The 17,451-nt window shown below is 44.3% G+C and overlaps 1 protein-coding gene across 18 annotated transcripts in view; it reads right to left on the reverse strand.

Moving 5' to 3' along the window:
- Positions 1-17,451, reverse strand: part of MFSD2B (MFSD2 lysolipid transporter B, sphingolipid) — an 86,656-nt gene that overhangs the window by 27,686 nt on the left and 41,519 nt on the right. For 15 of the 18 annotated variants that reach the window (XM_073335879.2, XM_078852057.1, XM_073335895.2 and 12 more), the window contains 4 exons: positions 10,010-10,090; positions 6,342-6,451; positions 4,853-4,996; positions 429-605 (listed from right to left, as the gene is read on the reverse strand). In XM_073335879.2, coding sequence (XP_073191980.1) covers positions 429-605; positions 4,853-4,996; positions 6,342-6,451; positions 10,010-10,090 — 512 coding nt within the window. The remainder of the gene's footprint in view (positions 1-428; positions 606-4,852; positions 4,997-6,341; positions 6,452-10,009; positions 10,091-17,451) is intronic. The other 3 variants (XM_073335887.2, XM_073335886.2, XM_073335885.2) reach the window with 2 other exon arrangements.

The following is a 17,451-nucleotide window of genomic DNA, read 5'->3' on the forward strand; positions in this document are numbered from 1 at the left end:
CCATTTGCAGATAGCTAAGGAGAATATAATTAAACATGACCTAAGAAATATCCCCTTCTAGTTTCCACTGGATACAATATTCTCCACTTCCCAGATGAAACTTTAATATAATGGTGCTGTGCTGTGCTTCACCCATGGAAGGCTGGTGGATTATATGATTTCTGTTTGTTATTTTGTATCATTTAAATTTGCGGATTACTTTGGGAAACCAACAGAAGTAATCTCTTAGAAAGACACTCTATATACACAAGGACTCTGCAACAAAGGTAAGATACTAGAAAAATAATGTTCTGCAACTTACAGAATTTAAGAAACTTTAAACAAACCCAAAACTATGATAGTAGCTAATTTCCCCAACCCTGAATCCTGGCATCCTGTAAGAGAGGCTGCTCTGATATTATTGCACTTTGCTTCTGAGTCAAACCTACCTTAACAGCTCGAGTGCAAATTCAGTTTCTTTTCGACTTTTTTCAGTGATTGGGTAAAAGAGGAGTATGGATAAGCCTATAACAATGAGGATGGCAGGGACTGCCCCAATCAAGATTTTCAGTGTGAGGATCACAGTGCTGGATTGCCTGCACATCCCTGTTTTATAACCAGCAAACCTATAAAAACACACATACGGACACTGCTGTTATTCCTCTACCTAAAAGGCACTTGGTCACATTAAGGGCTTTCCCCGATCTCCTACCCTCCCACCACCAACTAAACCTCTGCTCCAATTTCTTCTTACACTTCCTCTTGCTCTTTTATATCTTATATGCTCCCTTTTCGGGGAGGGGAGCCAATCCTACGGCTACCAACATGAAATTTGTCACTGATATCAGTGGGAGCAGGTTTCAGCCCTTTGCCCCCTTTCTCCCACTCCTTGTCTTTGTGCCTTCTCTGAAATAATTTTATTACCTTTACACAGTCAAAGCATGGAATTACATGCTGCTGTTACTACTGTACAGACTTAATTATTAACAAAGAGGGACAATATCTAAACAAATACTTCGCCTCAGTCTTTGATGAGGCTAATGAGGATCTTAGGGATAATGGTAGCATGACAAATGGGAATGAGGATATGCAGGTAGATATTACTATATCTGAGGTAGAAACGAAACTCGAACAGCTTCATGGGACTAAATCGGGGGGCCCAGATAATCTTCATCCAAGAATATTAAAGGAATTGGCACATGAAATTGCAAGCCCATTAGCAAGAATTTTTAATGAATGGGTAAACTCAGGGGTTGTACCATATGACTGGAGAATTGCTAACATAGTTCCTATTTTTAAGAAAGGGGGGGGGAAACGTGATCTGGGTAACTACAGGCCTGTTAGTTTGACATCTGTAGTATGCAAGGTCTTGGAAAAAATTTTGAAGGAGAAAGTAGTTAAGGACATTGAGGTCAATGGTAAATGGGACAAAATACAACATGGTTTTACAAAAGGTAGATTGTGCCAAACCAACCTGATCTCCTTCTTTGAGAAAGTAACAGATTTTTTTAGACAAAGGAAATGCAGTGGATCTAATTTACCTAGATTTCAGTAAGGCGTTTGATACGATGCCACATGGGGAATTATTAGTTAAATTGGAAAAGATTGGGATCAATATGAACATTGAAAGGTTGATAAGGAATTGGTTAAAAGGGAGACTACAGCGAGTCATACTGAAAGGTGAACTGTCAGACTGGAGGGAGGTTACCAGTGGAGTTCCTCAGGGATTGGTTTTGGGACCAATCTTATTTAATCTTTTTATTACTGACCTTGGCACAAAAAGTGGGAGTGTGCTAATAAAGCCTGCGGATGATACTAAGCTGGGAGGTATTGCCAATTTAGAGAAGGACCGGGATATCATACAGGAGGATCTGGATGACCTTGTAAACTGGAGTAATAGTAATAGGATGAAATTTAATAGTGAGAAGTGTAAGATCATGCATTTATAACTAAGAATTTAGTTATAACATGGGAACGCATCAATTAGAAGTAACAGAGGAGGAGAAGGACCTTGGAGTATTGGTTGACCACAGGATGACTATGAGCTGCCAATGTGATATGGCCGTGGAAAAAAGCTAATGCGGTCTGGGAATGCATCAGGAGAGGTATTTCCAGTAGAGATAAGGAGGTGTTAGTACTGTTATTCAAGGCACTGGTGAGACCTCATCTGGAATACTGTGTGCAGTTCTGGTCTCCCATGTTTAAGAAGGATGAATTCAAACTGGAACAGGTACAGAGAAGGGCTACTAGGATGATCCGAGGAATAGAAAACCTGTCTTATGAAAGGAGACTCAAGGAACTTGGCTTGTTTAGCCTAACCAAAAGAAGGTTGAGGGGAGATATGATTGTTCTCTATAAATATATCAAAGGGATAAATACCGGAGAGCGAGAGGAATTATTTAAGCTCAGTACCAATGTGGACACAAGAACAAATGGATATTAACTGGCCATCGGGAAGTTTAGACTTGAAATTAGACGAAGTTTTCTAACCATCAGAAGAGTGAAGTTCTGGAATAGCTTTCCAAGGGAAGCAGTGGGGGCAAAAGACCCATCTGGCTTCAAGATTAAACTCAATAAGTTTATGGAGGAGATGGGATAACATGATTTTGGCAATTAATTGATCTTTAACTATTCATGGTAAATAGGCCCAATGGCCTGTGATGGGATGTTAGATGGGGTGGGATCTGAGTTACTACAGAGAATTCTGTCTTGGGTATCTGGCTGGTGAATCTTGCCCACATGCTCAGGGTTCAGCTGATTGCCATATTTGGGGTCGGGAAGGAATTTTCCTCCAGGGCAGATTGGAAGAGGCCCTGGGGGTTTTTCGCCTTCCTCTGTAGCATGGGGCATGGGTCACTTGCTGGAGGATTCTCTGCACCTTGACGTCTTTAAACCATGATTTGAGGACTTCAATAGCTCAGACATAGGTGAGAGGTTTATTGCCGGAGTGGGTGGATGAGATTCTGTGGCCTGCATTGTGCAGGAGGTTGGACTACATGATCATAATGGTCCCTTCTGACCTTAGTATCTATGAACCTCTATATTTTGACGTGATATTGACAATTTGTGTTTTAATGGTTATAAAGCTTTAGCTTTTTGAATCTCAACATCTTTTGTCATTAAATAATTGTCTGATCTTCCCCGCATAATTTCCCATAGCTGTGAAAATTTAAATAGATAAAAATTGAAAAAATGCTTAAAATAATTATTGATTTTATCCATCAGAATTATTAAATAAAAATTGAATTCTGCCAAGTCTCTCTATAGCAGAGCTTGTCTGATAAGTGAATCCTATCCCTACTGAACAAAGCTCTTAAGCATGTGGTTAACTTTAAATGAAGGTGAGTAGTCCCACTGGCATCAACAGAAGTTCTTACCTCCTTAAAGCTAAGGACATGCTTCAGTGCTTTGCGGGACAGGATTACTCTTATGCTTAAAGTTAAGCATGTACTTATCTGATAGGCTGAATCAGAACCAGGGGTGGGCACAGTATTACAATTACTGATGCCATGATTACCCATTTTCCATCAAACTACCTCCTATGTTCTCCCATAAATGTCAGCTCTGGACTCCAGCAGATGGCAAACTGCTGGGAGCTTGCTAACTAGAGTGAAGTAGCGTTAATCAGTTGACAGTAATTCTGTTAGTTATGAGCTCTCTGTATGTAGTCACTAAAACAGAGACTTGTTTTCCTGGGGGGGGGGGGGGAAACACTGCAGCATCTGCTGCAAATTCATAACAGCTTGTGGACAGATAAGTACTGACAAGTGGTTCCCAGTGTAGTCTATACATGAGCGACCACATCCCACCACCTTGTCATTTTGGTTCTCCAGTTTTAAACTGGAGTAGCAGTGGCAGAAGACACACAGTTAAATCACAACCGCCAACTGGAACTTGATCTCCTGCTCTACATAATGTGACCTCTACGGTGCAAAGTCAAAGTCAGCACAGAGGGGAGGTACTATAGAGTCACAGCACTGTGCAAGAGTTTGGAGGACAGCTGAAATCTGCCCTGTAGTAACAAGTTCCACTTTTCAAGCACGTTTCAGAAATATCTGGTTAATTACACTGGCTCTACCATCTATTTGAAATGTGACTTGTGACATTAATCTGGCTGGCTGAAATTTTTCGATTGGATATCAGGTTTTCGACGACATGAAAGCTTTAAAAGGCACGGTCTGCTTTTCCTTGGGAAAAAAGTGCTATTTTTTTGTTCAAAATAAAATCTAAACAGACTAGACAAACAGTGGGAGGGGAAACCGAGAGCCAAAGAATTGACTTGCTCAAGGTCAACCTAGGGAGGTGGTGGAATCTCCATCCTTAGAGGTTTTTAAGGCCCAGCTTGACAAAGCCCTGGCTGGGATGATTTAGTTGGGGATTGGTCCTGCTTTGAGTAGGGGGTTGGACTAGATCTCCTGAGTTCTCTTCCAATCCTAATCTTCTATGATTCTATAACAAAGACCGCCTGAGGCAGAGTTGAGAACAGAACCCAGGTCTCCTGACTCTTAGACCAGTGCCCAAACCACTAAGTCCATGCTGCTACCTAAAGAAAGTGAAGAAGTGGGGTTTTTACCCACGGAAGCTTATGCTTTGTTAGTCTTTAAGGTGCCACCAGACTCCTTGTTGTTGCTTTCTTTAGGTAACAAAATCTAAAACCAAACAATTCTTAACAGGCCAGCAGGTGTCCTGGTGACCAGAAGTCTGACCTGTCAGATAACAATTTTGTGTTTAGGATTCAGCCATTATACATTCAAACTGGCAACCAGACTGTGTCTCTGAGCCCGCTGCATTCGCGAATGGTGAGAAGGCAATTACCACACAGCACCTCAGAGCCCTTTATTACAGCAACTAAGTGGAATAAAACATCACTTACTCCAGGCTTGCTGTGGAAATTCCTAATCCAATTCCGGCCGACATCTTGGTAAAGAAGACATATGAAGCATAAAAGATGGTTTCAGGTCCCTTTGCATGAGGATTCAGCAGGCGAAAGTGATCAACTACATCAGGCAACATTGACCTGCAAACCAGCAAGAGAAGAAGAGTATAAAAGCCTCAAGCAGAAGTTTCTGAGCCTCTTTAACATACAGAGTTTGCAGGGGCTTTTTTCTTGGAGGTTTGATTTGCGGAATTAATTGTGCAAACAAGATCATTTATTTTTGATAAGGTATTTAGGCTGACAATTACAAACAGAGAAAGTCAGATGGCAAAGAACCCAGAAACAGAAAAGTGGGTGACTCTGCACTACTAGGTCAACAAACAAAAACTGTAATGATAGGGGCTTTGCCATCTAAATGTAAAGGTGGGCAGTGGAGGTTGGAATTTGGTTTTGCAAAACCTCATTGGTTCAACTGAGAGGGTAGAATGTTTTTACCCAGGGAATGTCAAAATTTGCTGACTTAGGTGGAACATTTTTGAGGGAGGCACTTGTTAAAACATTTGCAGCACACTGCTGGGTAATTTAACTACTATGCAGAAAACTTTCTTTCAGAAATGAGTTTGATGAAGTTTTGATTTACTACTTCTGCAGGGAGCTAGTCAAATACAGACGGTTACACTGATTGAAAGAAAGACAAAAAGTTTTAATAGGAAATGCATGACAGCCACAACAGTTTACAAGATTGTAATCTAGTAAGCAAACAAAACCCCAAGGTACAATTTTATTCACATCACATGGTTACAATATTTACTTTTTTTTTTAAGTAATAGACAGTTACAAAAATATCTGAGTTAGATATTGGGTGATTGTGAATCTATGAGAAGCCCTAACATATAACTATAGTGCATTAACAAAACAGCAGTGTTAGGATACTAAAAGGACCTATTCTCCCACTGATGCAGAGGATTTAGAGTTGCTTACCCAAAGTCAAAGCCCCAGAATACCCATGGAGTCAGCACCTATGCCTGCCCCTATAGCACACTCCTGCATTTGCTCTCCATCATAGGGCCGCTTCGTAGGGATCTACAGCTTGGTGCAGGCTGCCCAAGTTACATTCTTAATTGTTTAGCCTTAATTGATTTGTACGCAATTTCCAATATAAATTCTGAAGTACTATTAAACTAAATCTAAACGACTGATTGAGTTAGGATTCTCAGGAGTTCTAGACACATTTAGGTTAATAATTTAATTTACAGATATTTTCAGAGAGCATTTACACATATGTACACACATAGCAGACATTAACAGTGGATACGTGACACTGAGTTATCACAGATCTCTCCTAGTCCAAATATAGGGGAAAACTCTGATTTCTCAGATACCACTGTATGTGGTAACTGTTGCCAAATTCTGAGTGTTTACATGGTGAACTCCACACAGTGTGTGTACAACACACATACACACTTCAAATGTAATATTTGCCTACCATGGCAACAACAAAGATGCTGCAATACTCAGACCAGAGACAAAGGCCACCACGTAAGCCAAAACCAGATTTGGGATTGTAACCAGCATGACCGCAAAAGGAATCATCCACTAAGAGAGGGAAAAAAGAACCAGAAGAAAAATGGTAGATAAGATATATAGCAGACAATGGAAAATATATTTTTTCACACAGAAGAGGTGGCATTGTGAAACGGCAGCTTATATTGTGCTATGGTCCAACAAAGTTTAAAGCTTTAGTGTTGTGAGAGAACGGTGCTCCCACAGGGTCCTACTTCATTATTTAACTTAGCAAAAGAGAGGAAGTGAATAGAGCTCTGCAACGGGACTGGGATCCCACGGGTCCTGCAGGACTCACTGCCATAATAACAGGAGTGGGTAAAATATACTTTGTGCATGGGAATGGGTGGGCAAAATCCCAGACTGGTAAGTTGTGGGAAAACATAATTTTTTTTTAAATAAAGGTTTTAATACTTAAATTTAAGTAAGGGGTAGAAAGAGATTTGATGTCTATTATAACAGGAATTAAAGTTATTGTTTACACGGTTTAAGCAAGATTTGTGGGATTTTTTTCGTGGTAAAAATTGTGTCTGAATTCCATTGCTATACATATTATATAATATATTAACCAACTGTTTAAAATATGTGTCTTGCGGGATTTGTGGGATCTAAGATTTTTGCAGGTGGGAGCAGTGTAAAAATGCAAGAAACCATGAGGAAGGGAGTGGGTGGGAGGGGTAGTGGGTATTGCACAGCAAGACAGGAGTGAGATTTAAAAAATAGTCCTGCATAGGGCTCTAGAAGTGACAATACTTTAGAACAGAACAAGTCAGCCAGTGCTGCCATCTCCCCTTTATTTTCAACAACAGGAACACTTCCAGTACAGACAAGGCACTGCAAGGGGCTTTGAGTCATGTCTGGATTTAAAATCACCCATTTCACACATGAAATCAATTACTGATTTACATGGAACTCTGGCACACATTGGTCTTCAGTGACTTTTTCAGAAACCTGGATATTAAGTATAAACAACTAACATTAGGGAGGCAATGTGGTCTAGTGGTTAACAGTAGGACAATTTACCCCACCACCATCCCCATGTCTGTCACTGACTTGCACTATAACCTCGGGTAAGTCACAAAGGCCCACATTTCCAGAATTGGAAATCTAAATTTGGATGACCTGGATTTGATTTTCAGCCGTGCTTAGCATCTTCACTTCAATTTGAAACAATGGGCTCATAAGGGTTAGAGATGCCCCCATTTAAAATGTGGACTCAAAAGCCATGCTCCCCAGTTGTCCCTGCATTCCATACCAGTCTTGTGCTATCACCTCAAATTCCTGTAAATAACTGACACAACGCGTCACAAAGCTGAGGTCTGCATAAAATGTTCTTTTTGTTAAATAACAAACATTTCATAGAATATCATAGAATATCAGGGTTGGAAGGGACCCCAGAAGGTCATCTAGTCCAACCCCCTGCTCAAAGCAGGACCAATCCCCAACTAAATCATCCCAGCCAGGGCTTTGTCAAGTCTGACCTTAAAAACCTCAAAGGAAGGAGAGCAACAATGCAGACAGCAATGTGAACTCTCTCTGCTACTTGCCCTCAGTCCGAGGTTAAAAAACCAAACAAACAGCAAAAGCTCAGGCAGGCATCTTGGCTCTGCCTTGGGAAGCTGTGACAGTTAAATCAGGCTTCTTTCTTCTGGGACCACTAAGATGCTAGCACAGGGGCCGGCAACCTTTCAGAAGTGGTGTGCCCAGTCTTCATGTATTCACTTGAATGTAAGGTTTCGCGTGTCAGTAATACATTCTAACGTTTTTGGAAGGTCTCTATGTCTAGATTATATAACTAAACTGTTGTATGTAAAGTAAACAAGGTCTTTAAAATGTTTAAGAAGCTTCATTTAAAATTAAATTAAAATGCAGATCTTATCAGTTTAGTGCAGTGGTTCTTAACCTGGGATGCATGCACCCCCTGGGGGTGTGAGATGCCCTTTCTGGGGGTATGAGACATGCCAGATTATTTTAGAAGATAAATCATCGAAAACACAAATTAAGCACAGGCACATAAGTACAACTACTTTGTTTCATCAAATCTATGTATTTATTAACATTCTACATTTTTTAACGATTACTGTAATATACAAAGTTTTTAAGTTTTCAAGTTTTTAAGCTAATTGTAGTGTAATTTTTATAAGCAGTGAGAGAACATACTTTGAGAACTCCAGACCATCAGCGGGCTGAGCGGGCCTGGATGTAGTGTGTTAAATTGCTCCCCATAGGAATGTGCTACTTACAGTGTACTACTTACGGCGGCCAGTCCTGATGCTCTGAGAGGCATGGTAAGGGGACGGGGAACAGGGGTGGTTGATAGGCATGGGAGTCCTGAGGGGCCTATCAGGGGTGTGGATAGGAGTCGGGGCAGTCAGGGGACAGGGAAGAGGGGGGTTTGGATGGGGGGTGGACTCGGGGGGGGGGGTCGGATAGGGGTGAGGGGGTCCCAGGAGAGGGCGGTCAGGAGACAAGGAGAAGGGGAGGTTGGATGGGTGGAGGTTTCTGAGGGGGCGGTCAGGGGGTCCTAACCAGTGGTGTAACCAGTCAGGGGACAAGGAGTAGCGGGGGTTGAATGGGTCAGTGGTTATGAGGGGGGCAGTCAGGGGGCGGGAAGTGTTAGGGGGCGGATTGGGGGCGGGCTGTTTGGGGAGGCACAGCCTTCCCTACCCCAGGGTAGTGTATTAAATTGCTCCCCGTAGGAATGTGCTACTTACAGTGTACTACTTACGGCTCCTGGTGCTCCGCAAGCAGCACATTCCTACGGGGAGACATTTAATACACTGCACCGGCGGACAGAACCCCAGACTGGCGGCGGGCCGAGCAGCTTAGCCCGCCACCGGACTGGGGTTCTGTCCGCCGGCTCCTGCCAGCTGGGGTCCCGGCCGCCGGCCCCACTCAGCCCACTGCCGGCCTGGGGTTCCGTTCACCCAGGCCAGCAGTGGGCTGAGCGGGGGCGGCGGCCGGGACCCCGGCTGGCAGCAGCATGCCAGTAAAAATCGGCTCACGTGCTGCCTTTGGCCCGCGTGCTGCAGGTTGCCGACCCCTGTGCTAGCAGCTCATTTATTTATTTTACTTTGTAAACATTTGCAGGAAGAGGGAAAACCAACACTACAGGAAGCTCATCCTTTTGGCTCAAAGGGGTTCATGCTAGATCTTCCCCAAACTCAGTTCAGGAGGGTTTCACTACTCCCTCCCCCATGACTGAGGCAGACTTAGTCAGCTGAAACTACCAAATTTGGCCAAGCTAAATATTAGATAACATAGCCCTTGAACACAGGACAGTTCAGATCTGAATCTGAAACTCTGTGCTCAGGTTCATCTCTGTGAGACAGATACAAAGTGGAACCTGGTTAGACTTTGGGTCAAGTTTGCATCTCGTCTTGGCTCACTAACCCATCTCTTGGAAAATTTCTTTGAAAAACTTGGAGTTTGCCTGAATTGGTACAATTCAAGATTTGAAACGAACCCTGAAATCAGGAAAACTTCTGCTGGTGTCGGTTTTTATTACAAAAGTTGTGAACGGTTCCTGAGGAAGCTGCTATTGACATGTAAGATGCCACGTTGCACAGATTTTCATAACGGTTTACTTACGGAAATCCCACATGCTGCACTTTTCTTGCCAAATTGCTGTAGAAACCACTGCCAGAATGGAATGCTCACCGCTGCTGATACCTATATATGATGCAAAAATATTTGTACAGTACTGACTAGGTCTAGGATCATCTCCAGAGGCTACAGTGACACCCTATACTATACTATGCGAAGGATTTGGACTGAGGAAGGACTCTGGGATTCCTGCTCCCTTCACAACTAAGAGACAACTAAGAATCACAAAAATTACAGATGAAAAAGTCTCATTAGGTCATCTAATCCATCTCCTTACCATGCAGAACTGTCCCATGCAGACACACACATCACCAAGGTGATGGATACAATATAAGAATTTAAATAGAAAAGAATATAGTACATTCCCCAGTGATTTGTCCAGTGCACTATTACATGTCCCAAGTGATAAGTGACTATTCACTATTTCCAAGTGATAAGTGATTGACTATTCAAATACATTTTAAGAACAGAAACTTTCTCCCAATACGCATCTTAAATTTTCCCTTTCTTAACGTAAACCATAGAAATTAGAGACAGAAATGACCAGCTAGTTCGTTCAGTCCATCCCCCGGCAAATTCTAATTGTACTTCATGCTACTGCTTTCCATTTAAACATCTAAAAACTCGTGGGTGTCTCTCTTTCTCTACATATAGATTTATAGATATATATTGATTTATATAGATAGAATTAAACATAACACCATCCTTGAAAGGAAAGCTGAAGTAAGTACAGGATTCACTCCTTTGGGGGCGGATATATCCAGTACTGCAATTGATCAAAGCCAAAATGTCATCCCATTATTCCTAGCTTTACCCCACCTTGTACCTCCTAAACAATTCCTCTCCCTCCTTGGCATTTATATCTTTCCAATACCTACAGAGACTAGGGATATAAGAAAAGAAAGGTTACCTACTTTCCGTTACCAGAGTTCTTCGAGATGTGTGGTCCCTACCTATACTACCTGTGGGATATGCATGTGCTTTATGCACCTGAGACTGGAAGAGTCTTGCCAGTAGTGTCTGTTGGTCCCCATGCTCTGATGCAAGGGCAGGAGGGACAGTGTTGACTGGCCACCTCTCCAGTTCCATCTGTACTGCAAATCAAGTGTTATGATCTGAAGCACAGGAGAAGGAGGGCAGGTAATGGAATACAGAAAGGGAGCACACCTCTTAACGAACGCCAATTACAAAAGAAGGTAGGTAACTTTTCTGCAAGTGCTGGTCCCTATGTGTATTTCACTGTGCATGACTGACAAGCAGTACTCATGATGCAGGAGGGTACAAGGACTTCTGCTGTACTCTCTATAGGAATGCTGACCCAAAGGATGTATTATTACACAGTGCTGCCTTGAGTGCAGGGTACTGGACTAGATGACCTACTGAGGTCCCTTCCAGTCCTACACTTCTATGCTCAGATGAGGAGGCTTGCATCAAGACACAAGTGTCTTGTGAAGATATGAACAGAACGCCACAGAGCTGCTTTACATATATCAAGGAGGGGTACTTCCTAAAGCGAAGCTGTTGAAGCACCTTTCCTCTGGTGGAGTGGGCCTTGCTCTGCCAGGTGGAGCTGCATGAGACAACTGGTAAGAGAGCAACATACAGCCTGAAATCCACTTGGATAGTCTTCGTGAAGATAACGCTTGTTCTTTCATATGTTGCACTAGGGCCACAAACAGCCCAGGCAATCTCATAAAGGGCTTTGTTCTCTGAAGATAGAATGACAATGCCCAAGGTATGTCCAGTGAATGGAGTCTCTGATCCTAATGGCTGGTATGAGGCTTAGGAAAAATATATACAGGTACATGTATAGTCTGAAATTACTTTGGATACAAACTGTGGGTGCAGCCTCAAGGAAACCTTATTCTTATGGAAACCGATGTATGATGGGCCATGTATAAGGGCCCCAAGTTTGCCTACCCTTGTAGCCAAAGTGATGTTCACCAGAAAGGCTAACTTCCTAGAGTAACATGAAAGAGAGCATTTTGCTAGTGGTTCAAATGGTGATTTACTTAGCATGGAAAGGACCAAGTTGGATCCCATGTTGGGAAAGATCTGGCTATTGGAGAGAAGATTCTGATTAAGCCCTTCAGAAATTGCACAATCACTGGATGCGTGAAGATGGAGTAGTCACCAAGAGGAAGGTGGTAGGCACTAATTGCCACCAAATGAACCCATAGGGATCTATGGGAAAGACGAGAAAATTTCAGGGTGAGCAGACAGTCTAAAATAATGGGAATGTCCATGTTGTCTGAGGACATTTGGTGACATCTGACTCCAAACAGAGAATCTTTTCAACTTAGCTAAGTAACACCTTCTAGTGGATTCTTTCCTGATATTGTTCAGGATGGCTTTAACAGCTGTTGAACATTTCTGCTGTAGGTTCAATGCCCATCCAAATACCAGGCTGTGAGGTGAAGTTACTCTGGATTCAGATGCCTGATCTTGCCCTTGTCCTGTGGAGGAGGTCTGGCAAGGACTGGATGCTGACTGGTGTGGACAAGATGTCAAATCAAGAAGGATGGGGAACTGAATTCTCTTGGCCATATGGGAGCAATGGGGGTGATCACTGCCTTATCCCGCTGGACATTCCTGAGAACTCAAGGTAAGAGTGGAATGGGGTAGGGGAAGACTACATCAAATTTCCCATCCATGGGAGTAGAAGGACATCTCCCTTGGAATTATGACTGTACACCCCTCAGTGAAGTATATTGTGCATTTCTTGTCTTGAGACGCAAACAGGTCCAGAATCGGAGATACCCTTGCTGGAATAGGTCTTTCACCAATGAATAGTGAATCTCCCATTTGCCATCCATCAAGAAGTGCTGAGACTGCTCGTGTATTGTGAATTTCCGGAACACGAACTGCCGATAAGGTAACCCAATGACAAATGCACCAATTCCAGAGGCAGACTGCCTCTATGCAAAGGGTGTAGATCTTGCTCCTCCTTGCTTGTTGATGTAGAACACAGCCATCATGTTGCCTGACATCACCTGAATGTGCTGGGAATGAATGAATGGTAAGAATTGTTAGCAGGCCTCTGAGACGGCTCTCAGTTCCATGAGTCTTTTGTGCACCCTGGACTCACAAGGTGTCCATATTCCTTGTGCTATTTGTTCGTCCAGATGTGCACCCCAGACTACTAAGGAGGCATCCACGAGTAGCGTTTTCTGAGCAGGTGGCGGAGAGAAAGGACCTGTTCTTCGTCCTGCCACCAAACCTTGTATCCTGGGTGGGGAGTGTGTGACGTTCCCCTCTGCTGTTATCTGGACCAGTGATCTGCTAGGTCACTCCAATCCTTGACCCTGGGGGCCAGCCTTACCTTGCTGTGCTGTGAGAACTCCCACTCCTGGGCTGTTCATGCACAGCCTCTGGCATGCAAGCTGCTCTCAGCTACTTGCAACCAAATGACACTAGCCAATATCTCTGGTCCCAGACACAACCCTAGGAACCTCTGTCTTGCAGTGTCCAGTTATGCCCGCTGGACTCTGCAAGTTTATATGAGTTCGTCAATTTAACAAATAAATTGATATGTACCAGGCTTGTTATTCCAAGGGGAGTCTCTGACACACTTCAAACCAAATGCACTGCTTCAGGTAGAACAAACAAACAAACGTATTAACTATGAAAGATAGATCTTAAGTGATTATAAGTCAAAGCATAAGTCAGATTTGGTCAAATGAAATAAAAGCAAAACACATTCTAAGTTGATCTTAACACTTTCAGCGCCCTTACAAACTTAAATGCTTCTCACCACAGGCTGGCTGGTTGCTCTTCAGCCAGGCTCTCCCCTTTGATCAACGCTTCAGTCGCTTGGTGTGGTGTCTGTAGATGTTGGTTGAAGAGAGAGGAAGAGCATGGCAAACATCTCTCCCTTTTACCATGTCCTTTCTTCCCTCTTGGCTTTCCCTCTGCCCTTCAGACTCGGGTGACCATTACATCATCGCAGCCCCAAACTGACCAAAGGAAGGGGGGGTGACTCACTCGAGAGTCCAACAGATCCTTTTGTTGCTGCCTAGGCCAGCGTCCTTTGTTCCTGTGAGTCTGGGCTGGGTTTGTCCCATACATGCCCTGATGAGGTGTGAACTCTGCTCTTGGAGAGTTTTTGCCTGGGCTTATTTTAAGCCATGAAGACACATTTTCAGCCTCGTAACTATATACATGAAATTATAACCTATAACATTACTATAACATCACTATAACAACAATGCTCAGTGCATCATGAGTCTTCCGAAGACACCCAACATGACAAACTTTGCATTGAATACCACACAATCATTTTACAAGAATGAACATGGGGGTGCTGGGTGTTCCCCCGTGTACAGAGCATCAGAGTGTAACTAACTGGTCCATACTGTGCCTGCTTGGCACATATACTACTCAAAACCAGGCTTGTAGACAGTCAAGTCAGAGGCACATGACTGGTGTCACATAGGTTCAAGATGCCATGTAACCCAGGATGACAAGGATGTTTGTGAGAGCTCTCTCAGCTGATTGATCAGAATGTTCATAGACTGAAATATCTCTAATATGGAAGTAAGCTCTGGCCAACTGGTCATGGTTGTTTCTACAGTTGCTCCAATTAATTCTGTGGTCTGCGTTGAAGCTGAAATGGACTTTTCTACATTCATGCAAATTCCTAGTTACTCCTGAGGGCATTCTGTGACAAGAAATTAAAAATTCTGCACCAAAAAAATTAAAATTCTGAGCACAATATTTTAAAATTCTGCAAATTTTATTTGTCAAATAAATGTGGAGGCTGCAGCATGGCATTGGGGAGCACAAGTCACTGGCTGCAGAGAGGTGGGAGATCATTGTGCCATTCCCCACCCCCGGGACACGGACTCATTAGTGGGGCTGCACCCAATCCTGACACAGCACAAGGACCGGGCCTGCCCTAGAAACACCCCAGGGCCATGTCCCTCCATGTCAGGTGCACCAGGTGTGGGCAGGCAGGATCCAAGTGTGGAGGGGCTTAGTGTGGGGGGATCCAGGTGTGGGTTGAGAGGGTTCTGTGTGGGGCAACCTGGGTGTAGGCAGCAGTGGCGAATCTGGGTGTGTGGGGGCGAATCTAGATGCACAGGGACTTGTTGGAGGTTCTGGGTGCAAGTTATGGGACTCTGCGGGGGGGGGGGTCCAGGTGAAGGTGGTTGGGGCTCAGCGGGGGGAGTCTGGGTGTGGGGGGATAGAGCTCGACAGTTGTGGGGGGGCTCAGTGGGGGATCCAGATGCTGGGGGGAGTGGGGCTGAGTGCGGTGGAGATCCAGGTGTAGCTGGTTGGGGCTCAGTGGGGTGGGGATCCGGGTGCAGGTGGCTCATCAGGGTGCTCCAGAAGCAGGGGGAGTAGGGCTTATCAGGGGGGGTTCAGTGCGGGGGGGGTGAGGCTCAGCAGGAGGGTCTGGGTATAAGGGGGTCTGGATGCATGGGGGTTGGGCGGATGGGGGAGCAGCTCTCTGTAGAGGGATCCCTCCCCCTGCATCTGAGAAGTGATGGGTACAGGAAGTCAGGGGGGAGTTTGCAGAGCTTTCTGCTGCTGGGGGAGTAATCTGGCACTGGGTCTGACCCAGTCCCAGATGCTGTGCAGGGGAAGAGGAAGTCCTGTCCTCCCCAGTGCAGGGTAGGAGCCACCAGACATCCCGCTTCCTGCCCCACAGTGATTTACCTCTCTGCCGGCTGCCCTGGGCACCCAAAACATACTGCTGTGGAGGGTTGGATGACTGCTCTTATGGCTTCCCTTTGCTTCCCTGTCAGAAAGTCATTTTTCTGCGGGGAAGCAAAGAAATCTGCTGGTGGACATAAATTCTGCGCTTGCGCAGCATTTCCCCAGGAGTACCTACTGATGTTAGAAGATTAATGAGAGATGAGGTTGATGTCTTTCCCTCCTGTTGAGACTTTTCCATGAGAAGCCAGCAGTCTAGGTATAGAAAGACAATGGAACCATTGTGCTGGAAGCATGCTGCCACTAACAAAAATACCTTTGTAAATACTCTGGTTGCTGTTGCCAGTCCAAAAGAAAGCACTCTGTACTGATAATGCTTCATACCTATCATGAACATTCTGTAGGAGGGGAAGAGGTTTGTATGAAATTAGGTTCTCATGTGGGGAGCTGTGAACTATTCATTTCTGTTTAGGGATGGGTTTATTGATGCCAAGGTGACCATCCTGAATCTTAGTCTTTGGCTGAAAACATTGAGGTGCAAGAGGTGTGATATGGGTTTCCATCCACCTTTCTCCTTGGGGCTTAGAAAATATTTGGAATAAAATCCCCTTCCTTGATAATGATACAGACTCAATGGCTGCCTATAGAAGTAGGGAGCCTCCTTACCTTGAATAACAGTATCCTTAAAAGGGACAGGGAGGCAGGCTTTGGAGGGAGAGAGGAGAGAAACGCTATAGTGTAACCAAAGTGGATAGTAATGAGAACACATTTGTCTCTTGTTATCCTCCACCGTATGTGGGAAAATTGAGCTAGGCGGCCATCATAATGGATCTCTGAGGTGAGAGGACCTGGCATTTGAGCAGGTTCGCAGCTCTCAAAAGTCCTGTCAAAAGTACTTCTTGATGGGCAGTTACAGTTGGAAAGGAACGGAAAAAGAAGTACACTTGCTCCACTGCACCCTCGGACGCTTTCGTGGCAGTTCGCATCCTCCTTACTGAAAGAAGGGCAGTGATGTTGGTCTAGGCTTATAAAGTTGCCTGGTGTATTTCCTCTTGGGCACTGGGGTGAATACCCTTGAGTCCTTTAAGGAGTGCAGTGACTCATCAGTTTTTTGACCGAACAAGTAGTCCCCCTCAAAGGGCAAACCCTCCACAGTGGACTATATTTCCCTGGGAAAACCTGAGGAATGAAGTCAGCGCTCCTTGTACAGAATGATGGCAGCTGCCATTGATCCAGATGCAACAGATACAGCTTCTATAATGGCTTGAAGAGACTGCCTGGCTATCAGACTACCCTCTGTGCTTCTGAGGGAGTTTGACTCTAAATTCTGAAAACGTGGAGTAGTTGATGAAATCATACTTCGCAAGTAGTGCCTGATAACTGGCTATTCAGAATTGTAGGCGGGTAGATGTAAACACTTTGCTCCCTAAGAGGTCCAAGTGCTTGGCCTCCTTATCTAAAGTAGTAAATCTTGTGTATTGTTGTCTACTTGCTATGGTAGCAGCCTGGACAACCAGGGGGTTGGGGACAGAATGCGTGAAGAGAATCTCTGCTACATTGGGAGGATCAAAATACCTCTTTTCTGCCCTCTTGGAAGTGGCTTGGGTGTGCCACATCATTGCTTGGGTGTGCCACATCACTTTGGCCAGCTCTCAGATAGCCTTGTTGACTGGAGTGCTACTCTGTATGCTCTGTACTCTGCAGGGTTTTGTGGGATGACTCTTGGTCTTTCTATACGGGAACCTGGTGGGCTTCAGCAATCCTTTTTA

Source organism: Lepidochelys kempii, chromosome 3 (genome assembly GCF_965140285.1).
Source record: "Lepidochelys kempii isolate rLepKem1 chromosome 3, rLepKem1.hap1, whole genome shotgun sequence".
Lineage (NCBI taxonomy): Eukaryota > Metazoa > Chordata > Testudines > Cheloniidae > Lepidochelys > Lepidochelys kempii.